Below are 24,531 nucleotides of genomic sequence, written 5' to 3'. Positions count from 1 at the left end.
GGCCACACAGTATTCTCCCATGCTATGATTGGCCGATTCCTTAAGGGATTGGATCGTCTCTTCCCATATGTCAGGCCCCCAATGCTACAGTGGGACCTGAACCTGGTGCTGGCCCACCTTACGGGGCCCCCCTTTTGAGCCACTAGCTACATGCTCCTGGTCGCACCTCTCATGGAAGGTGGTCTTCCTGATGGTGATCACGTTGGCTAGGTGGGTCTCAGAACTCAGGGCTCTGACCGCCGAGCCCCCTTACACCGTTTTCCATAAGGATAAAGTCCAGCTCCGCCCCTGTCCTTCGCTCCTCCCAAAGGTGGTTTCTGCCTACCACATGAGTCAGGACATTTTCCTGCCAGTCCTCTGCCCCAAACCCCATGCGTCCAGTGAGGAGTGCCACCTCCACATGCTGGATGTGAGACGGGCTCTGGCCTTTCTACCTGGAGCCGACTAAACAGCTGTTAATCGCCTCGGCTGAGCACATGAAACGTCAGCCGATCTCCACTCAGCAGTTCTCCAACTGGATCACATTGTGCATCCGTACCTGTTATGACCTGGCGGGAATCCCCCCGCTGTCAATTGTGAGGGCACACTCGACTAGGGTGCAGACCTCGTTGGCTGCCTTTTTGGCCCATGTCCCCATCCAGGACATTTGTAGGGCTCCCACATGGTCTTCAGTTCACACTTTCACCTCGCATTATTTGATCGTCTCCCAAACAAGGGAGGATGCTGGGTTCGGCAGGGCTGTGTTCCATCTTGAGAATTTGTGAACTCCTACCCACCTCCAACAGGTATAGCTTGGAATCACCTATTGTGGAATACACATGAGCAATCACTCGAAGAAAAGACAGTTACCTTTTCTGTAACTGGTGCTCTTCGAGATGTGATGCTCATGTCTATTCCGCATCCCGCCTTCCTTCCCCTCTGTCAGTTGTCTGGCAAGAAGGAACTGAGAGTGGAGGGAGCCTACAGTGCCCCTTATACCGCACTATGGAGGGGCCACTCCAGGGGTCACGAGGGGCGCTCCCCTTTGGGTACTACTAGGGGAAAAACTTTTGACACCGGTGCACGTGGTGAGCACGCACACCTATTGTGGAATAGACATGAGCAACACATCTCGAGCACCAGTTACGGAAAAGGTAACTGTCTTTTCTTACCCTAAATGTTGTTTTAGGATTTTAGACAGGTTGCAAAGTTTCTGTGGCTCAGAGTTCCAGTTATATTTCTTTTCAGACTGGACCCCTGTCTCAGTCTGGACTCCCCCCTTGCCTTCCCTTCAGATGGCTTTAGCAGTCTCTTCTTGGGCAGACAGACCATGGGGAGGAGGAGTCCTGTTTGCCTCCTTCCCCACCCTTAAATAGGACATAAGGCGGAAATCCTTTGTTTCTCAAACTTGACACCCCCCCCCCCTTTCACTTCCAGTGGAAAGTTATAAGAAGTCCCAGATAATGTTTAGTATCAGGTGACAAGACCACCTGACCTGGGAGTGTCACAGTTACGTCCCCGGATGCTTCCCAGGAGTGAGATCGATTCAAATCCCTGTCAATTCTTTCTCTACTTCCACACCTCTTCATTCTGAAGCTATACATTTCTGAAAAATTGCTACTTCAAACAGGGTTTCCAGTGTGTTCCATATTCCGGGCCACCCCAGTGTGCTGAGCTAGTAGGGAAGGGCTAGCATCTTTCATAGCCTTCTGTATAGGATAACAATTTCTGGCCAGATTCCCCTGTCATGGATATGGTGGAGGGGGAGAGGAGAAAAATTATTGCCAGTGAGATGGAGATGCCTAACTTCCTCCTTTTGGCTTGGGAAGAGAGGGGGAAACCAAACCCCCCCCCCCCCAAAAAAAAAAAACAAAAAACATGGAAATGTTTAATCTTGAGAAAAGATTGGGAGGGGGGACTTGATAAGCCTTCATATATGTTAAGGGGTGTTAAAATAGGACAGTGATCACTTGTTCTCTATGTCCACTGAAGGTAGTACAAGAAGTAATGGGCTTAATGTGCAGCAAGGAGATTTAGATTAGATATTAGGAAGAAAAGGTAGTTAAGCACTGGAATAGGCTTCCAAGGAAAGCTGTGGAATCCCCATTGTGACTGGTCCTCCCCAGGGTACTACCTAGAACTGGGCTACCACTGAGCCCCCTGACCCACTAGCCTGGGCTTCCTTTTACACTGTACTGCTGTGACAAGCTGCAAAGCCCTCTATCTAGCCTGCACTTTCACCAGCATACATACAGGTAGGGACACACCCAGCTGCAGTTACAGGTGGGGTCTTTAACCAGCCCCTGCCTGGGAAGGCTTCAGCTAGGGCACGTCCCAGCTCCTTAGGCATGCACCCCCTCTGAAGTGTAAACCCAAAATTATACCGTCTTGTGCTGCACAGGGAACTGTACAGCCTAAGTGCCTAAAATTCACCCCCTCCCTCAATGTGGAGAGGAATAGGCAACAGCTTTCTGCCCCTCAGTTATGATTTCCACGCACTGGTTTAGATCAAGCAAAAACAAACTTATTAACTACAAAAGATAGTTTTTAAGTGATTATAAGGGATAGCAAATGCAAACTAAGCTTAATATACTAAATAGATAGGGTGAGAATCTGCTATACATATCCAAAGTGATGATACTAACAGGGTCCAGTACTTCCCCCAGTTCAGTCTTTGTTCCTCAGGTGTTTCCAGGAGTCTTCTTGGGTGGGGAGTCACTCCCTTACCTTATATAACTTTTGCATATAGCAGGAACCCTTTGTTTGTTTCAAAGCTTGGATCCCGTGCTAGTCAGTGGAAAAATACTGGCATCCCAAGATGGAGTCCAGCACCAGGTGACCTGGTTGAGTCCCTGTAGAGTCACAGCAGCCATCCCCCACTGGCTGTTTGGAGCCTTCACAGGTAGGCTCACCAGGTGGGAGATAAGCTTCTCCTAAGGCCTATTGCTTCTTCCTAATGGCTCATTAACCTGAATGGGCCATCCCCAACCAGTCATGTAGACTGAGAGCATTTTGCCTAATGAGTGTTGCCCAGTAATAGCTACATGTGAAATAGATACATCGTCAATATTCATAACTTTGGATACAAAATGATACATGCTTACACATAGGATAACCATATTCAGCAAATTATAACCTTTCCAATGACACCTCAGATGCCTTATATTGCATAAAATACATCATAATTGTGGGATAATTATAGCATACTAATATCACTATGAAGATATGGGGTGCAGTGTCACACCCATCACTGAAGGTTTTTTAAGAACAGGTCAGACAATCACTTGTAAGGGATGGTCTAGGTGTACTTGGTCCTGCCACAGCAGAGGGGGCCAGACTTGATGACCTCTCAAGGTGCCTTCAATCCTTACATTTCTATGATTAATATTTACCAAGCCTGGGATGATTTAGTTGGGATTGGTCCTCCTTTGAGCAGGGGGTTGGACTAGATGAATTCCTGAGGTCTCTATTGTGGGGAGGGATAGCTCAGTGGTTTGAGCATTGGCCTGCTAAACCCAGGGTTGTGAGCTCAATCCTTGAGGGGGCCACCTAGGGATCTGGGGCAAAATCAGCACTTGGTCCTGCAAGCGAAGGCAGGGGACTGGACTCAATGACCTTTCAAGGTCCCTTCCAGTTCTAGGAGATGGGATATCTCCATTAATTTATTTTTATTTATTTATTTTATTTTTTTTTAATTTACAATGTTTATATTCATAATGGGGAAATCCTATTGACTTCATTAGTAATCTTTGTAGATTTTGACCATCTTAAAGAATTATGTCCCTGCTACTATTGAATCCTATAGGATGCTTCCAAAAGCCTATAGAATAGTGTTAAATTCTGTCGGCTTTACAGCCTAGTTAAATTTTATGAGACTCTTCATTAAGAAGAGTAACTAATTTAGTCATAGAATGAGTTTTACTTCTGTTCATTGTTACGCATGTTGTAATACATATTTACACAATTGAAGGCCCCCAAAATGGGCACCTAATCAAAACCCCACTTAAAAAAAACTCTGCTTAAACACGGCTTCACGAAAGTCTCCACAGAAAATAAAATTAATTTAAATTCTATATCATTTGCAGTGTACCACATAATAGATATGAATCATTTTATGACCATTTCAAGTTCAGTCTGAAATGCAACTTTCCATAATTACATATGATGACATTAAGCACTAGTTGCAACTGTAAATATGCATATAGTATTTGACCGTTTGAAGGAAAACCATGGTAGGAAAGTACATCAGTGGATATAACACTATAATTTGTGAGCTGTACAATCATAGAACTTTTATGAAATGCCTGGAATGTAATCCTCTGGAATGCTACTTTTAATTGATTTGTAAAGGAAATCTGTTTACACCAAAAAGCAAAACTGCCTAGGAGCCCAGTTCTTCAAACACTTCAGTAAATGCTAAGCTTGTGGCATTTGCAAAATAAGGCTTCTAAGTAGTAACTGATCAGTACATGGAGGTGAATGAAGACAGGCACAGGGATGGATTTAAGTGACAGGTTGTGGTTTTAATTTTAACACTGGGTTGAAGCACTATAGGCTTATCCACCCCAGACTCTCCTGTGCTAGGCATTTAACTGAGTCAAGTGCAGCGTTACAAAGATTCTATCATATAACCAGTAACTCATGCATACAAATAACAGCCCCAAATCAGCAGCCCCGTATGGGGAGATTAATATCTCTGCCCTTTTTTAAGTGCAGTTGCTTTTAAAAATAGCAGAATAGTGAGGTGTCAAAATGCAGCCCTGGAAGAGCTTGCCCTGGCTGGATATTTGCCAGGCGGCTGGATTGGGACCTGATACACTAGATCCATGTAAACTTCCCCTGGTCTAAGTAGGCTCCAGCACTCCAGTCCTTTGGCCACTCTGGCACATTTCCTAGGCACAGGCTCTATGTCTTACCCCTTTACAGAAATGGGACCAGGCTCTGGGACCAGTGCTGAACTCTCAGGCTCCCCAGTAGTTTAAGCGATGCATTTTCCCAGAAGAGAAAGCAAACAGCCACAATGACAGGTTTTGTAAGAGTTTCTAAATACAATTACTCTTTGCTTAGCTAGCACAGAAGATACACAGATCTAGACAAAAATAATAAACATATCTATATATATTTCTCAGCCTCAGTTTCCTCACCACTCTGGAGCATTCTCTGGGGTGAGAGCAGAGTCCCGGATCCCTCCTCCTGCACATGGCTTTTCCTCCAAAACAGTATGTCTCTCTTCCTCCTGTAGATCAGCTATCTTCTTTCCTTGGCTATTGCCACTGTTAAACAGGAACCCTTGCTATGGAAGCATCCCCCTCTTCCTCTCTCCTGCCTAAAGTTTCCTTTCTCTTGCTCTGTGAGTCCCTGGAGTTCATAAGTTCTATCACTAACACTTGGAATTTCCCCAACAACAGAATGAAGGAACCATTTTCCAAATGCTAACCTGTTTCAGAGATGTTGGAGAAAACGGACTTCCTTCAGCCGTTCTCAGTCTGCCTGGGCTGTGTCTATTCCCTAGTTAATAGACCTTAAAGACCGACTCATTCAAAGACAGGCTTGTGGGCTCCACTCGCCGGCATCACCACCTCTTGGAATTTCAGTCCAACATGGAGCTAAGAAAACAACAGAAGGCAACCAACCGCACCCTCTAAATGGAGTTTGCTGTCTGCTATAGCTAAGCAGAGTGCCCAATATCATAAGTTGTACAAAGAAGGTTCCTCAAATGTTCACGTAGGGTTATTTTCTGTCCAACTGAATTTGGATGAAGAGGCGCATGCAGAAAATTGATCACTGTCGCTATATCTTTGACACCCAAGCACAGTGAGATCAATAACTAGTGTCACCTAAGTCTCTTGACATCTTTTGAAGATTTGCTTGACCTGTAGCTGCTTGTTCATTTTAGCGTAGTCATTACTAAATAAGCATCTGGGAAGTCAGTAGCCAAAGCTAGCTGAAAATAAATTGACTGGACAAAACTATCATGATTAATTTATCCTATGGTCACCCAAAAGTGTACTAGGCACTTCATAGCAGACAAAATCACAGTCCTTGTCTTGAAGAGGTTCAGTTTTAGTCATCACAAAACTTAGAGGGTACAGCAAGGAAGGATCAGAGTTATAGCGCTATAATCACATGGCTACTCATTTTGGTATGTAGACATGGTTTAAAGTTTAAAATTATTTATTATTAAACCAGAACAGATCCTGAATATTATTGTGGGAGAAGTGAGTTTCCAAGGATATTTAATTGAGGTGAGGGTAGTGGTTTGACAGTACAGTATAATGAGGTGATTCCAGATGGATAATTTTTTGTGGAAAACTTTCTGTAGACTAAATAGTTACAAAAGGTAAATTCCAAGGTAATTAAATTTACCTCAGATTTTAGTGCATTCTGGACCATGTGGCAATAAGATTAAAATCACATTAAGAAGACTTGAATTAATCTCTGGCTGATGTGTACGTAGGGCTTTTTGGAACTGCAGTTGATATATATTCAGTTTATCGTGGTGGGTTATTGTTGCTATCTGAAGTTGTAATGTCTTCAGTAGAGTACATCTCTGTTAGTTCAACCTCAAATTTACAGTATAAGCAAGACCATGTTTAACTCGGACATGCATTGATTTGGTCTTATTACTTACTTTGAAGAGACCCTAATGATCAGTTCAGAGACAAATTAAAGATGCTGACCTCTGTAAGATTTGAATTGGGCTAATAGTCTCCTTTTGGAAAGAGGTTGAGGTATATGCCCTAATCTCTGGAAGACTTTATTGGGGTTATAGGTAAAATGTACTCTTCTAACTCTCTTCCCCCCCACACACACCATTTTTTAGGGTTAATGTGTTACTTGTGGCTCTTAAGTCTGCCCACAAAAGGGAATCAGGATAGAGATTGTGACAGGTGTGGTGTAAGAACTTGAATAAAACAGCTCTACTTAAGAGTTTGTATTATTCAAAAAGAGGGAGGATGAGGGGGAGGAAGGAGAAGATGAACATGGGTTTATAAATTCACAATCTTGAGATAGCTTAGTGGGAATAAATGCATCTTGGTTTTTAATCTACTTTTGGTAAAAGTAGATCTTGGAGATGTTTGGGTCTGAGAGAGTGGGGTATGAAAGAGAACACAGAACTCGAAAGAGATTGAATAGGGAAGGGGGAGATTGTGTGGAGAGATATTGGAAGGATATAGGAGAAATATAGTGGTAGGGAATCACAAGCGGTATAGCACAGACATTTAAGAGGTTTTTTTGTGGAAATTAGTCAGCGATGTCAACAACAGGAGTCTTGCAACAGTCTGGTGGGGGAACATGTTGAATGGGGAGCACGCTTGCATTCTGTTGCCCTGGGATCTGTTTGACAGGAGGGATACAGTTCTGCCTCATGGTCAGTCTTTTCTCTTGATACACTTGGCTACATGAGGAAGTCAGACACTATATGACCTTGTAACTTGCAAATTATTATCTATCAACTACGGTTTAACAATTTTTAGATTACCAGGAAACGTGAGTCCCACCATATGTTGTTGGACATTAAGGAAAAAAGCTTTCCGATTTGTTGTTTGTTTATGATCTCAGTGTTGTGTTAACAATTGGGGTATTTTCATTATATCTTTTCTTTGAACATGTAATAATACTTTTAAAAAAAAAATAACCTTAACCATGTGGTATATTCCAGACTTCTTCCTGTTAAAGAAATGCGAAATTCATAGCTTTTAAGGCTAGAAAGAGCTGTTGTAATGTAGTCTAACCTCTGGAAATAACTCAGGCCAAGATATTTCACCCAGTGACTTCTATATGGACCCCAGTAACTTGTGGTTGAATTAGAGCACATCTTTCTAAAGATAGCCAAAGACTCCAGCTGTAGAGAATTTAACATACCTCTTGGTAATTTGTTGCAGTAGTTTTCAGCAGTTCCCAAACTATGGGGCAGGCTTCCCAAGGGAGGCGCAATAACATGTCAAGGAAGGCATGAGCTGTGTGTGGTTTTTAGAGTTCCAGCTGTCAGCCCCGGGCAGCTGGGGCTCGTGTACAAGGGCCGTGCACACCCAGGAGGTGGGAGATGGGATAAGGGGGACAGCTGCAGTCCCACTGCCTGGCCTCGGGCTCTCCTTTCCTGTCCTCCCTCAATACCTCACCGGGAGGTGACAGAAGGGCTCCAGCTGTCAGCCCTGGGGTGGCAGCAGCAGCACAGAAGTGTGGGTGGCAATGAGGCGCTAAATTTGCTGTGAAAAGTGATGTCGACAAATATCACCTCTCACATTGCCGCCCTTACTTCTGTGCTGCTGCTGTCGCGGTGCTGCCTTCAGAGCTGGGTGCCTGGCCAGCAGCCGCTGCTCTCCGCTCTTACTTCAGAGCTGGGCAGCAGTATATGTACTTGTAGGGCAGAGAGGCGTGTAAGTGACTACAGACACACGGGGTGGGGAGGCAAATAAGTTTGAGAACCACTGCAATAGTTAAATTACTCTGTTTAAAAAAAAGAACAGGAGTACTTGTGGCACCTTGGAGACTAACAAATTTATTAGAGCATAAGCTTTCGTGGACTACAGCCCACTTCTTCGGATGCATAACGAAGAAGTGGGCTGTAGTCCACGAAAGCTTATGCTCTAATAAATTTGTTAGTCTCCAAGGTGCCACAAGTACTCCTGTTCTTTTTTTTGCGGATACAGACTAACACGGCTGCTACTCTGAAATCTGTTTAAAAAGTTACTTTAGATTCTAAACTCGTACACTGTTAATCTTAGTCAAGGTACTAGCATCTCATCCTTGGGGATACTTAATCCACCAGTTTCTTGTATTGATTCAGAAGAAAAATCTTTATTTGCAAATATTCTCATTGGTGGGTTTTTATACTAAGGTACCCATTCAACTTCATGTATCCTCATTCTAGTAATAAATTCTCCAGTGTTGGATATAATCAGTGTTAGAAATGTTTTAAATTTAGTTTTTGTTTGAATTCAGATTTGGCTGAAGAATAGGACAGTGATTGCATTTCTGTTTGCAATAGTAGCTACAAATACTTTATTTTTTTACTTCACTTTGTCCAAAAACAAAATTATACCTTTAGCACTCAAGTAAGGCAGGGCATATTATGTCGTAGAGAACTGCTTTTTATTTGTAGATACAGTATCTGGTTTTTATTTTTTCCTGGGATGCTAGAGGATTAAAACAGATTATAGCATTGGGATAATGTCTGACTCCTTGTGTTCCATTTAGTCATAAATAAAACCCTGAAAAATCTGAATGTTACTATGGTGATGTTAGTAAAAGCTTGGGTTATGGAGTAAGCAAACGGCTTAGAAACATACTGTCACTTATGATAATGAGCATGCCATAGTTGTCAAGTTGTGTATAGCCAGAGATGAGTTTAGTTGCTGCTGCTGTAACTTGTTACAGCCCACATGTCATAATCTAAAAGCCAATAAGTAAAATTACTTTCATATAATGACTAAAAAAACCCTACATTCACTTTTTGGTAATTTAATACCACTGACCTTTTTATCAAAGTGAAAATGTGGGGTGTTACTTCCTGCGTTGATTGCTTCCTTTCTTGATTTGTTTTTTAACAACAAAAAAAAGTCTATAGTTTATCAAGCAATCATGTGAGATGAAGTGTGGGGAGATTTTAAAAAAGAAATTATTGCGGGATGACTTCCATTGGAGATCACTGAAATACACTGTATAAAAACTTCCTTTTTCCTTAGTTACTGAAATTATTAAAGAAAATATCTTAAGATGGTTTCAAAAATTATTATTTATCTTTTAGCCTTTTTAACCTGGCCTCCTTGGAACTAAGAGAGAATCTGCTGACATACTTACCTGAGTAAGTTCCATTGCATGTGTGTCTGTGGTCATGTGTGCTTTAATATATGCCCATCCTAAAAAAAAAAAAAAAAAAAAAAGTCTGAAGTTAGTATTTTTTCTGGCCCTCATTTAATTTGTGGATGAATACAAGGTGTTTTCAGTCTCCTGCGTAATGAGTGAAGAGTTACGGGCTGTACCTCTCCCTTAATAAATAGCAAGTTGCCTCAGGAACTTTGTTCATCACTGGTTAGGAACAGGAGTCTGAAGGCTGTGTGCAAATCAGTTTTACCGGTGTAATATGTCAATGTAATAGAAATGTGCAGAATATACTGAATAGCTAAATACGCTAAACTAATGCCAAGTTATTAAAGAGGTGGAAGCTTGAATCATTTCATGACCAATATTAATTATTATGCAAATGAAAGTAGCTCTCATGTTCAAAACTTTTAACATTCACTATGTGAGCTGTATTAAACCTGTGTGGAGCTTTGCATTTTTATTTTTTTTTAAGTGTAAATAAGCACTTAGAGGTTGAGTAATTTACAGAAACTTTGCAAACCTGGAGATAAGCGCCTCTGACATCCCCTGACAACATCTAATGAGAAACTCAACCTCACTCCCTACTCCTGCTGTGAAAGAAAGAAGGTCCTAGGATTTCTATTGGGGTGCTGTGTCTGCACCAGGTACAGGGAGTCAAGTCTTTTTTTTTGTGTCCGCCCCTGCTTGGACATCTGACTGTTTTTGAACTCCTTAGTCCCTTTTGGCTACTGGAAGAGGAAGATTTTTCCATTCTTTCTTCCCAGTACCCCACAGTCTCCTCACTGCTGAGGGACTAAGGGAGTAAAGAGTCTCTTCTTTTGGCTTCCTGGCTGCTACGATCAGGGGATAGGTGTCTCTGATACTCTGCTCCTATGTTATCCTCTTTTAAGTCTTCCTCTCTTGTGGATGTATCCAGTAGTTCCCCAGTTGCTGCTGTTCGTAACTGCCTCAAGGTGCTTCAAACGCCACAACGAATTGTAGAGTATGAATAGATAGATTTTCCACGCAGCATCAGAGTAAAACTGTTTATAAATGGACAATCTTACTGCTGCTCAGAGTTCTGAATAGCAGTAGTGAAACTGACCCGTCTTGTCTTCATACTGCTGCAGCTTGGGGAAAGGTAAGCAGAAGCTCCAGAGGAGGGGTCTGTTCTGAAGTGTGTCAGGAAAGCTCTGTTGTTTGTTCACATTCAGAAGGCTTCTTTTAAAGCCATAAATGCTCAAATTCTTTTTTTTTTTTTTTTAAATTCAAGCTGAAATTCTGCAAAGCTGATGAGTTAAGACATTTATTCATCAGGGAAAAAATCTTTATTTGCTCTTGGTGAGTAGGCATATGAAGGACTTGTCAAATCTTGACATGCTTTATAAACCATTTAATCTGATCAATGCAGGGTAATGCAAGACGTTTTCATCCAGCTGTAAATTGGTTTGGATCCATTTTGTGGAGGTTTTCAACTTATTCTAAATTATGTGGTATTGACCATGGCTAAGACTGGTGATTAGCATAATGGACAATGATCTGATCAATTATAGTGCATTTTATGCTTCAGAGGCACAACATTATACTGACAAACCCAGTACTCTTCAGTATCATATTAATGTACATAATCTATGCCCAATAAAATCCTTTTCTAGAAGAACGTATGGTTATACAGTGGAAAGAGCTCATTCAAGTATCTAGGGGTTCTGATGGTCTAGTCTAATTGGGTTCTCTCTTTGCTTACAGATCACTCACCCACCTGCAGAGACTAGAAGAACTTGATTTAGGAAACAATGAACTTTATAACTTGGTAAGATATTATCAGTGGAATATAGCATTGATATTGGTGTTTCATGTGGAACTAAAATATCTAGAACAGAAATTTCCCAAACTGGAAGCGGTGACACTTCTGGAACATTTCTATACATATAAATGAAAAATTGGCAGTGATATGCTGCCATCATGTTATCTATTTCTTGTGATCATCATACCATACAAAACAATAAGTTCAGCTGATGTACCTTGATACTTTTATGTCCCTATCCTAACTATTACTATAGTTATTAAAATGATGTGCTATGCAATCTGGTATTTCAGCATACTTTATTAATTTGTGGTAGAATTATTTTTCTGCAGAAAAGGAAAGATCCCCTCAGATCTTTCTCTGCAGAAACAAAGCAAGGGACACAGATTGTTTTCTCTGTTTCTCAGTTGTGCCCTAGTACTTATCTTTTGTCATTTCAAGATTGAACTGAGGTCTCATTTGGGTGTTAAAATATGAAATAAGGCTCTTGTGCAGAAACAAAAATGCTTACACTTTGCTCTTTTTAAGGCATATTTTAGTGATTGCACTAAACACTTAAATTATATTAATGTTACAATTATGGTTCCACCAACAACTCTAATTACGCAGTTGTGCTATACTGTGTTCTCCCATATATGCTTATGGCATTCAAATATGACAGTAATACACAATATTGTGTGTGTGTGTGTGTGTGTATGGGGGTGGGAAGGGGATGGGTTAGAGTTGTTTTGGGAGCTATAACTTGGAGTTTAATTTTTTAGGTAAGTAAAAAAAGGAGGAGGACCCTGTATGGTCACTTGAATATACATTTTTTTCTGATTCTGTCTAATGGGTTGTAATTGCTAGCCTAATACCTATCTCCCCTCTGCATGTAAGGGTGTTAAACTGTCTGAGAATGTGGAGTCCCCTTTGTTAGTCTAACATAGTCTTAGTCAAATACATAAATTACCTGTTGGATACTTACCAAAATATGTAATGAATACAGATAACTTATGGTCATACTTGGTTCCATTTTCTAAATCAGATCTAGTATTACAACATAGTATTAAAATCAGTGTGTTAGGTCTCCTGGGCAACAAGTTTTTCTTCTGTTGCATGTATTGCTTATTTCTGAATTACCCTAACTACCTTTTGCTCTTTTGTTTTTGTTTACATTTTGCAGCCAGAAACAATTGGTGCACTTTTCAGTCTTAAAGATCTCTGGCTGGATGGAAACCAGTTAACTGAAATACCTCAGGTAAGGTAGAGTTCTCATGAAAAAAGTATGTGTGAAGAAAAAATTATTTGTGGCTAAACTACAAATATCAAACTTGCTTTTTTGGGGGAGGTATGTTTTTAAACTTTGAAGTTTATAAGCTTTTTTTTGGAAAGTTCAGCGAGTATCTTTAGGATTTCTGCCTCTTAGCTTTAGAAGGTTGGGCATGATGCCTTTGTCATATGCACCAAAAACTGTTGATAGGCTTCAAAGGGTTTATCTGATGAATGACAGGACATTTCCCCCTTCCAGAAATTGGTTATTCTCAGTCTGTAGTGTTCATGGTTCAGGGATTGGGAGACCAGTATTCAGTTCAACTGACTCTCACTCTTCACACTTGTCAAAATGCAAGTAATCAAAGTTGTGTGTGAACTGTCATCTTCTGTAGCTTTCTTCTGCTGTTTAAAATACAGTGTACAGAGGAAATAGGATAATAAAATTCCCTCCGTAAATAGAATTTTGAGATCCCAGTCTTGCAACTGGATCCATGCAAGCAAATACCCCATTGACTTCAATTGCAGGAAGAGGGGCCTTAACAGCTAAGGTATTTCTGTAATCTAGTAAGCTTCCCTGTCCTTAGTGCATTGAGAACAGCTTTTTTAAGATTCAAGCCAAAAAATCAGTCCATTTCACTGGTATTCTATATGCTGAGTTCACTGTGGGTGGTGTGGAAATCTTGCATGCTGAAAATCAATGCAAAAACAATGGTGTGTGCAAGTGAGCTTAGTGTATGCCTTTTTCTGTCATTAAGACTAGCTACAGTAAGTACTTGTAAGAGGCTCCAATTAGACTCTGCCATATCCGGTTTTCTGTGGACATCTGAAGTTCCGCAGCCATTTTTAGAAATAAATAGTGGGTTTTGTTAATGGCCAATGGAAAAATCCTAAGAAAAAGCTTTTTTTGAGCGACTTACTTTATGTAATTCGTTGTTCAAATATTAGAAAATAGAGAGAAAAATCTTTGCTATCTAGCATGATCAGTCTTCAGCTTTTCAGTGATCTTGTTGCTACTCTGTAGACATTTATATATGAAATATTAAAGTTGCTGTTCTATTTTTTATCTTTATTTTCAGATGTGTTGGTACAGCAGTGCTGAATGTTTTGATGATTAAAGTCAGCTATGACAGAATGTGTGTAAGAGTATACTCATAGTGAGGGTGTACTGAAAGATATAAAAATAAGAGGTGTCAATTTTTTCTAATCAGATCTTTAGATAAACTATATCATTGTCAAAACTAAGTAATTGGTATAATTTTATAGCTTTATAAAGTGCAGCACTTCTGATTTGTATTTCTCCATTTGTTGCAAAGGAAGGAAAAAGATATGAAATCCCTAGATATTGATAGTTACGGTTTGTTGAAATATCTGCCAAGAGGGGCCTATCGTAATTTGCCTTGAGTTACTTGGGAGAGACAGACTTTGTATGTTGGATTTGAGTTCTGTAACTCTGAGAAACAACTACATTGAGTTTTTCTTCAAGAAAAAGACTGTTTTGGCTTATGTTTCACTTATACTGCTTGCTTGTGGTTCCTATTATGTACGCAATGTTTGAGATGAAAACATTTTTGTCTAAATTACCTAGCCTGTACTAGTCAATATTTTTATCATAGGAAGCTGCTGTTGTCTTTTTGTAATATCACCCAAAATGAAAATGGTCATCTTCCAGCATTTAGAAAAGAGGTCCTCTTTCTGAGTTCCTCATGAAATTTAAGTGTGGTAGGAAACTTTAAGTGACTTGGTGTTGCAAGTTTGGAGATGACTTGGGATTTTTTTGTTTTTGTTTTGTTACATGTGATGTAGGAAATAGGAAATCTGAAAAACCTGCTATGTCTGGATGTCTCTGAAAATAAATTGGAAAGACTTCCTGAAGAGATCAGTGGTCTGACTTCCTTAACAGATTTGCTCGTTTCTCAGAATTTACTTGAGGTGCTACCTGATGGTATTGGTAAGTAGTATAAAGTAAACATAATAATAGACAACTACTGGAACTGGTCTAAATAACAAGCTCATGTGTCCTGACTATCTTTTGCAATTTCTATTTATGTAAGAGATGAGCCTATCCCAATTTTTTTTTTAAGTCTAATTATACACACAGTCCTCCTAATTTTGCACTTCGAATATTTTTATTTCTACTATGGAATTGATGCCTCACCATTTAGGCTGCCTAAATTTATTATTAACTTGCTGAGCAGAGTATGAGACAGTACATCGTATGTGATCTTTTACCATAAGAACCAGAAGGTTCAGTGTCATAGTTCAGGGCAACTGCCCAATGCTCCCTCTGCATGGGGTCCACCAATGGCATCCACTCTAGGCTCCCGGCTCCTCAATTGTCATTTCTCTTGGTTAGAGACCCAGATCTCTCTGACTCTTGACTGAGTGTTTTGAGGCTGCACAGTTTCCTGCATACACTGTGATATCCCCAGAAAGCCAGACTACCTAAACAGGCTGGGATCTTTCTCTTCAAGTGCTATAAACAGCTGTAATTGCCAGCAGTCACAAGTTACCACACAGCCCTTTCTAAGCATTTATTCATAACATGAAAACATTACAGAGAACACATTTAAAAAACAAAAGTTCCTTATACGCATGCCAACAGCTTTCCAGAGGTGACCCATCAGTAATATGGGACCTCAGTAGGCCCAAATCCTTCCAACCCATCCAGGGAAGGATTGGGTCCCCCTTGGACCTGTCTGTTGGCTGGAATGGATCAGAAATAAGACGCTAAGTTATTTTAAACTCAGTTTATCCAGAAGTCCTTTTTTTGCTGGTTTCTGGAGAATCCTATTTGAACTAGTACATGGGAGCCTCTCCAGGTGGTGACATCTCTCTGGAAGTGTTACAGTCTGAGTGAATTTGCATAATCTCTCCCCTCCCCTCCCCCCGTTAGTTCTTGCAGGAGCTTTGGTCACCGTCTCCCATGGAATTGAATGATACATAAACTTAATACAGTAAGATCTCCCAAAGATACTGCAGGAACTTGCTCTAACTGTCTCAGTCTGGTGTACAAGTTGATTCATTGGAGGTTTTATAATCTGTAAATTCTATTTTGTAGCACATCAGATGTAAAATTATTTAGTAAATTTCATTGACCATAGTTCTTTAAATACAACATTGTGTGGTTTTTAAACCACAGCAGCTCCACCACTGGCTGCCTTTTGCATCTGAGGGGAGGGAGGAGAGTAACTCTGGCAGTTCCATTATCTGCTTCCCTGTTGGGTTGTTAGAGCCCTATGAAGAACAGGACTGGAGCTTGACTGATGCTGCCGAACCTAGCACAGCCACTCGGGACAGCTCAGGAGAGGGTAGAAGGAAGAAAACTTAACTTGGCATCCAGTGATGACTCTCAGGTTTTCTGTCTACAGCAAAAGGAACAGAACAGGACAGAGTCTGTCCTGTAGTATCAGTTGTGGCTCACTGACCTTTTTAAAAGTAATGTTTGGCTCTTCAGCTGAAAAGGTTAGACACCACTGACCTTGAGGAAGACGTGGTCCTTTCCCCAAGAAGCAGAGTGGCACTTAATGCGTATGCTAACTATCCGTGTCCTTAGCTACAGTGATTCTGTTACAGAGCTCTTTGACGGTGACAGGGCTTGAACTCATTTCCCAGAATGACTTTCTTTGAATTCTGACCTTATCAGTTACTGCATCTATCTTTGTTGACCAGGCCAGTATGAGAATAACTAGTGTTTGTACAGCACCTAGTGGATTTGACCATGGTCCTATTTGGGGCTTTGGGGTATGCAACCTCAAACTCCTACTGTTTACTGTTAGTATTACTACTTCTAGTTTGTATTGCTAGTAAAAACTAACAGTAGTAATAGTCTGGAGTTTGTGTGGTCATTTAAAAAAGTAGAATGCAAAAAAAAAAAAAAAAGTTCCTATTTGGTGCCACTTGTAGACATTGAGGCTGATGTGCAGAGTTCAGGCTACAAGTCATGTACTGATATTAGCAGATGGGGTTGTTAGAACTTTCCCTCTATGCCTTTGGTCTTATCCCTCTTCAGTAAATATGCAGACAGGATATTAAACTGCAGCATTTACCAGTGTAACCTCCTTGGGATCCTTTATAGTATGATTTCAGTTACCTGCTAAAATCACTAAGAATATTTTAGGTGAGGCAAATGCTTGAAAATTTTATGTTAACTGTCATAAGACTGCACAGTGGAAGGACACAAAGCAAAAAGGGAAATCACGCAAAGTCTTATATATTCATAGAAAATTCATTATATAATGAAGGATCTGGTAATCTAATGTTTGTGATTTATAATTTTATTTTGTACAAAACTAGCATATTTGTATAGTAGTCCAGCACAATGATAAGGATAGATAAGGGCATCCTACATCACATCTTGGACCTGCCTATTCTAACTAAATGCAGAATGTTTTGATCACAGAAAATTAAATAAGGTTCAGTTTTCATAAGTACTGCATTGTTTTTAGTATCTGTATCTAATGAATACAGGTTACTAGAGGCTTAAAATTTCAACCACTTTTGTATGCTTATCAGGATATATTGTATGGCTTGATTTTCCCCCCTCCCCTCCCCCCAAATCTCCCCAGTCATATTTGGATGGTGAAACATTTAACTCCTGATTATCCCACACTCTCCCTGTGTAAAAGGATTTCCCATTTCTTAACGCATGGATGTGGTATACTATTACCTCTTTGTCAAACTTCAGACTCACGAAATATAATTAAAAACACTTTTTGTCCCAAGCAAACCTTTCAGTTATTGGATTTTAAAGGCATTTATTATTGGGAGCATTTGCTCTCAAGTTCACAACTAACATTTTTCCTTTTCACATACATTTATGGAGTCAATATTTGAGGAGGATTTTGAGCTCCTCTTCCACCAGTAACAATCCTACATTTAAAAAAAGAAGAACAGGAGTACATTTAAAATTTATTTATGGATATTTTATTATCATTGTCTAGAAGAACTATAGTGTGTTGGCAATTCAGCACCTAAATCAAAGTGGAAATGAGCATTACATATTCAATAAACTGGAAAATTCCCCTGTTTGGCTTATATTTGTGATGTCTAATTCCAAGTGAGCTTTCATTGTCCATATCTGACACTTATCCTATTTTTGCTATTGAACTTTACTCTAGAAAACTCTTGTCAAATACACCAAAATTTTTCAACAGAAGAAAAGTTGCACTGTATTTTGTATGATTTTAAGTTTTCAAACCATAGGTTATGTGCAGTTTCATGGTCTCCATTGTCTGCTGTTGAACATGCTTAGAGTTCCTTATTTTATTTTATTTTTTTGCTCTTACTGTTTGTGTTCAATCCCCATTAGCAATGCAATCCAAAGCATTAAATGTTTTCTGAATTATAGAATATTTAGTATTGATGTAGCTTTACAAAACTAGTTAAGGTTATCTGAGGAAACAATGCATTGTAGCATTTGGTTTTACAAAAAATTGTAATGCAGTAACAAAAACTAACATTTTTAAAATGTTCTTTTAAAAAAAAAAACTATTTTAATATTTAGATATTAACATGTATTGCAGATGTGCTGGAATAATACAGTATCAGCAACATGAAGTGTTAATCTTAAAGGGAACATCTGATGCGGATATAGTTGAAGACAACCACCAAACTTAACGGTTCTCCTCTATTTATAGGAAATTTGAAGAAGCTGTCTATCTTGAAGGTTGATCAGAACAAACTTGTTCAGTTGACAGAAGCAATAGGAGACTGTGAAAGCCTTACTGAACTAGTTCTAACCGAAAACCAGCTGCTGGTGAGTATGGTCTTGACCAGGGCCGCCCAGAGGATTCAGAGGGCCTGGGGCAAAGCACTTTTGGGGGCCCCTTCCATAAAAAAAAAAGTTGTAATACTATAGAATACTATATTCTCATGGGGGCCCCTGCAGGGCCCAGGGTCCAGGGCCTGGGGCAAATTGCCACACTTGCCCCCCCTCTGGGTGGCCCTGGTCTTAACTGCTCAAATAGCTGGCAGTAATTAGGCCTGCTGCTATGCACTGATTCATTTTGATTGTAAGCCTTTATTTTATTTCTCCTCCTATTATAGTTACTGCTAAGTACAATACAATGGAGTTTGCATTAAGTAAATGCATGATTGTTACAACAGTCGTGGTATTGTTTCCATATAGAATATATTCTGAATATTTAAATGACAATACATTCAAGAGAAACTTGCCATAATATAAAATTGGTAAATCAAAGTTCTCGTTTTTAAATAATTGTTTTTCTGCGAGTGATTTATATGAGAGAATGGCATTGTGGAGTTACAGATTTGTCTTATTGACTCTTATGGAAGGTATGCTCTGTTTACAAGTATAAAGTTTTTCTTCTCTTAATGGCAAGACCTGTGGACTCAACTTTTGAGCGAAAAATCAATTTAGATTGTTTTGAATATGTGAATCCTTATCAACAACAACAACCCCCCCCCCCCCAGACAATTGTTCATGTTCCCCAGGTGTAACTAAAGGCAGCACTTGGCTCAGCAATTAGATTTTAGTTCACAGTTCTATTGATGCAAAAAGCAGAGTGGAACCCTGTTCAATTTTAGCTATTTTGGCTCTGCAATACTAATAAGTAAAAACTTATTTATCAAAGTCAACAGATGTGATGATCCTCGGTCTTTTTACTCTGTTCTTGACCATGGTATGAACTGTAAGCACCGATGACTGAATATGTATAGAGCAACAATGCTGAGTAGCAAGGTGCCATTTTTACATGGTCCATATTTTGAAGTAGAGCTTCACTTTAACTTGTGATTTGCTAACTTAATCTAAAATTATATACTAGGGCTGTCAATTAATCACAGTTAACTCACACGATTAACTAAAAAAAATTAATCGCAATTTTCAAAATTAATCGAGATTAATCGCGGTTTTAATCACGCTGTTAAACAATAGAACACCAATTGAAATTTATTAAATATTTTGGATGTTTTTCTACATTTTAATATATATTGTATTCTGTGTTGTAACTGAAATCAAAGTGTATATTATTTTTATTACAAATATTTGCACTGTAAAATGATAAAAGAAATAGTATTTTTCAATTCACCTCATACAAGTACTGCAGTGCAATCTCTTTATAGTGAAAGTGCAACTTACAAATGTCAATTTTTTTTGTTACATAACTGCACTCAAAAACAAAACAATGTAAAATTTTAGACCCTGCAAGTCCACTCAGTCCTACTTCTTGTTCAGCCAATTGCTGAGACAAACAAGTTTTTTTTTTTTTTACATTTACAGGCGATAATGCTGTCCTCTTCTTATTTACAGTGTCACCAGAAAGTGAGAACAGGCAGTTGCATGACACTTTAGTAGCCGGCATTACAAGGTATTTACGTGCCAGATATGCTAAACATTCGTGTGCCCCTTCATGCTTCGGCCGCCAGTCCAGAGGACATGCTTCCGTGCTGATCATGCTCGTTAAAAAAATAATGCATTAATTAAATTTGTGACTGAACTCCTTGGGGGAGAATTGTAGGTCCCCTGCTCTGTTTTACCTGCATTCTGCCATATATTCCATGTTACAGCAGTCTCGGATGATGACCCTGCACATGTTGTTGTTCATTTTAAGAACACTTTCACTGCAGATTTCACAGAACGCAAAGAAGGTACCAATGTGAGATTTCTAAAGATAGCAACAGCACTCAACCCAAGGTTTAAGAATCTGAAGTGCCTTTCAAAATCTGAGAGGGACAAGGTGCGGAGCATGCTTTCAGAAGTCTTAAAAGAGCAACACTCCAATACGGAAACTATAGAATCCGAACAACCAAAAAAGAAAATCAACCTTCTGGTGGTGGCATCTGACTCAGATGATGAAAATGAACATGCTTTGGATTGTTATCGAGCAGAATCCGTCATCAGCATGGACGCGTGTCCTCTGGAATGGTGGTTGCAGCATGAAGGGACATATGAATCTTTAGCACATCTGGCATGTGAAATACCTTGCGACACCGGCTACAACAGTGCTATGCGAACACCTGTTCTCACTTTCAGGTGACATTGTAAAGAAGATGCAGGCAGCATTATTGCCTGCAAATGTAAACAAACTTGTTTGTCTTAGTGATTGGCTGACCAAGAAATAGGACTGAGTGGACTTTGTTTTATTTTTGAATGCAGTTTTTTTGTACATAATTCTACATTTGTAAGGTCAACTTTCATGACAAAGAGATTGCATTACAGTACTTGTATGAGGTGAATTGAAAAATATGATTTCTTTTGTTTTTTACAGTGCAAATACATGTAATCAAAAATAAATATAAAGTGAGCACTGTACACTTTGTATTCTGTGTTGTAATTGAAATCAATATATTTGAAAACGTAGAAAACATCCAAAAATATTTAAATAAAGGGTATTCTATTATTAACAGTGTGATTAATCGAGATTAATTTTTTTAATCCCTTGACAACCCTATTATATACATCTTTTACTTGAGTTAGAGTTTATTGAACTGCAAGGAATAACCTGAGTAGTTTAGTAATAGGGGCTTGCTTCCCTGCCTGCAACTTTTTGGATAGGTGAAATGATCAGTATTCTTTTAGATAATAACAAGAATTGTTTATCTGCTGTGTGTAGGATAGGAGGAGGAAATTTGGTTTTGCCCCCAACAAGCTCAACTGAGCACTTGTAATCCAGAAGGAGATGGCACTGGAGCCTGTATAAATACAAGAAATAACCTAATGTCTTTGTCCGTGCCACAGTGTCCCAAATGAGAATTCATACTGAGTCTCAGATAGGGGAAGTAGATGATATCTGAAAGTGGCGGCCAGAATTTATACTGTATCTAGCTAAACAGATTCCCCAGTCTTTTACCTCTAACCACTGAAGGTTCTGACTTGACATGAAGGGAAGATTTATTCACTTACATATTCATTTTAAAGTCTTTCATGATTAATAAGAGAATTGGAGAGCCTGTTGTGTAGGAAGCTTTTACTTTGGCTTTGTCTACACATGAACATTCCATTGGAATAAGATAAAGTATGAATTTAAAATGAATTAACTGTTCCTGATTTAATTTGGTATGTTGATGCTCTTATTTCAGAATAGAGCATCCACACATGAATTTAAATTGGGAATAGCTCCCTGTGTAGACAAGGCTCCCCTTTGATGCCAACTACTGCTGGGCATATTTTGATAAATAATAGTGGAGTCAAATTGCAGGCCCCACTGCTATGTGGTTGCTCTTCAAAACTGCCTTCAAAAGGACATTTTAAATAATGTATCTTCTACCTTGTTTATATGGTCATTTTAGTACAAAGCTAACATAAGGAGTGCAGTTTGGTTAGAAGCTGAAGCAAACAACGGGCCAGTTCTGCCCTCAGTTACAACCCTGGAACTCCACTGAAATCAGTGGGGTTGCACAGTTGTGACTATGAATAGAATTAGTCCCTTATATGTAACCTTTTTGATTATAAAAAGGGCTCTGTCTCCTAGATCCTATTCCAAGTGAGGTAAAGTTTTTGTTTTGACACTGTGATCATAGAAAGCTTGTTCATGTGTCACTTTCTATTGAAACAGAAATTGCCGAAGAGCATTGGAAAACTAAAGAAGCTGAACAATTTGAATGTCGACAGAAACAAATTAATGTCTTTGCCCAAAGAGGTATGTTGTGTGCAGTTAACCATTATGATTATAGATCGTCTGTTACAAATGGTGACTATAGCTGCTTGTAGGAAGTAGTAAGCAGCTTTTGTTCTATGTGAATTACTAGAAAATATTCCTACCTAACAGGCTATGACCAAGGCTCTGTCTATTGGATTGCAGAGGCTTTGACAAAAGTAAAGGTGATTTGGTTTCTAGTGAGTGGGCGGTATAATGGAACATAAAGTCCAAGACCTAAATAGTGTCTTATAAACTGATATATGATTGTACATGTCAGACCCAGCACTACTTGAAGACAGGTTTTTAAGGTCTGGTTATAATTCAGTGCACTTGAACCAAGGTGTAATTTTTTTCTGCAGGTAGAATGACGATACCACAAGAAATCCTGATCTTTAAAGTTGTGGCTGGAAAGCACATGGTGGTGGGGTGTTTTTTTGGATATGAGAGAAAAGAAATTATTTGGGGTGCTACAATTTTGGGATCTTTGTTTTATGAAAGTCTCTATAGGCTGATTGTGTCATTAAACAGCCAGACCTAAAGCAGTGATTGGTGTAATACTCAGCTTAGCGATACTCTAGTTTTATAGCTGTGATCACTGGGGCGTCTTGCTCATCTTAAGCACTGTATGAAGCGAAACAAAGGTAGACTAGGATTAAATGTAATGGTGGTCTGAGAAGTTGGTCTAGTTCATCAGTAAAACCTGGAAAGGTTGGTATTTCTGGGTTAGGCAGGGAGTACAATAGGGAGAGCCAGTGTGATGTCACTAAAGCATGGGACAGAGAGTTAAGAGGCCTGGATTCTAATGCCATCTGTGCTAGTGATTCAGTGTGTTAATTCCCCACCCCCACCGCTATGTAATTTAACTCGGCCTTCTGCCTCAGTTTCCGTATCTGTAGATAAGTGGCCAAGCAAACCAAGATGCTACACTCAACTCGGCATGCATGTCCGTTTGTAACGTAACTTTGGAACACTGAATCTAATCAATTCCAAAAATGTCAGGGAATGTTCTAGCTATCAATGGGCAGAACCCTTTTGTTTGGTTGGTTTTTGTTTTTGTTTTTTGTTAGTCTAATTTGCACCAAAAAATATCAGAAAAGCCTGATTCAGAGGAAAATCAGAGCGCTCAGATTGCCTGGCTGCAGGCAGAGCAATCTCTTTGCTGCCCCCTGCTGCTGCCTACCCATATCAGAGGTAACAGCTAAGCTTGCTGCAGGGGGAGATTGTAGTCTGAACTAGCAGAAATAAGAGCTTTGCAGGGAGAGTTTATTGGGGGAAGAAGGGAGGGGAGGAGTAGGGACCAGACGAGGGGAAGAACAACCTGGAGTGGGGGCCTGGGAAACAGCCAGGGTGGGACTGTGGTGGTGATGGAAGCAGAGACCTGGAGTGGATGGGGAAGTTGGGGCAGGGGGAGAAGTTGGGGGGGCAGGCAGGGATCCTGAGGTAAGTGGGGGAGGGGAAGTGAATTTGATGGGGGGGGGGGGGGCAAATCAGGGACCCACAAGATGGGAGTAGTGGTGATGAGGGAAGCCGGGAACCTGGGGTGGGAGGGAAACTGAGCCACGTGGTTGTGGAGTCAGGAGAAACAGAGATGGTGTTTGGAAAAGGGGGGACCACAGACCCTGGATTGGGGTGAGACAATGCTAGGCCTGGCTAGGGGGAATGAGGAAGCCACACATAGACCTGGACATAGTGGGAAATGCCATTGGGGAGGGCAAAATGCTCTGGAACATTAATGCTGCGTAAGTGCGTTTGCTTCGTGCATGTTTTGCTAGCCCTTGAAACTTCAGGAAATGCAGTCTGTTACTTTCTGTTACAGATTGCTATTATAGCCTTTCACCTCAAAGTCAGTGGTTTGAATTCAGAGTTGGTAATGGTAGCAAATGGAAAATAAGTTACACTCTTGGATCCATGTGGTAGCTTCCGCATTTGCTTCACTTGCTTTCATAAATAATGTCACAGAAACCACCACCTAACTGCTGTGAATTAGCATCTGTGGCTGTCTCAGTTCTTTGTGCTTAGACAGACCAACATGAATACCTTTTTGGATTCCGCTCCCCCCCAAAAAGACTTATGGAACACTAGTGTGGTCAT

At 39.9% G+C, this 24,531-nt stretch overlaps 1 protein-coding gene across 1 annotated transcript in view; it reads left to right on the top strand.

Annotated features, from left to right (window-relative positions):
• Window positions 1–24,531, top strand: part of LRRC1 (leucine rich repeat containing 1) — a 103,905-nt gene that overhangs the window by 63,536 nt on the left and 15,838 nt on the right. The window contains exons 5-10 of the mRNA XM_054024422.1: window positions 9,731–9,787; window positions 11,533–11,596; window positions 12,753–12,827; window positions 14,645–14,789; window positions 18,478–18,596; window positions 22,357–22,440. Coding sequence (XP_053880397.1) covers window positions 9,731–9,787; window positions 11,533–11,596; window positions 12,753–12,827; window positions 14,645–14,789; window positions 18,478–18,596; window positions 22,357–22,440 — 544 coding nt within the window. The remainder of the gene's footprint in view (window positions 1–9,730; window positions 9,788–11,532; window positions 11,597–12,752; window positions 12,828–14,644; window positions 14,790–18,477; window positions 18,597–22,356; window positions 22,441–24,531) is intronic.

The sequence above is a fragment of the Malaclemys terrapin genome, chromosome 3 (genome assembly GCF_027887155.1).
Source record: "Malaclemys terrapin pileata isolate rMalTer1 chromosome 3, rMalTer1.hap1, whole genome shotgun sequence".
NCBI classification, from domain to species: Eukaryota; Metazoa; Chordata; order Testudines; family Emydidae; genus Malaclemys; species Malaclemys terrapin.
This window is presented reverse-complemented; position numbering and strand designations above follow the sequence as displayed.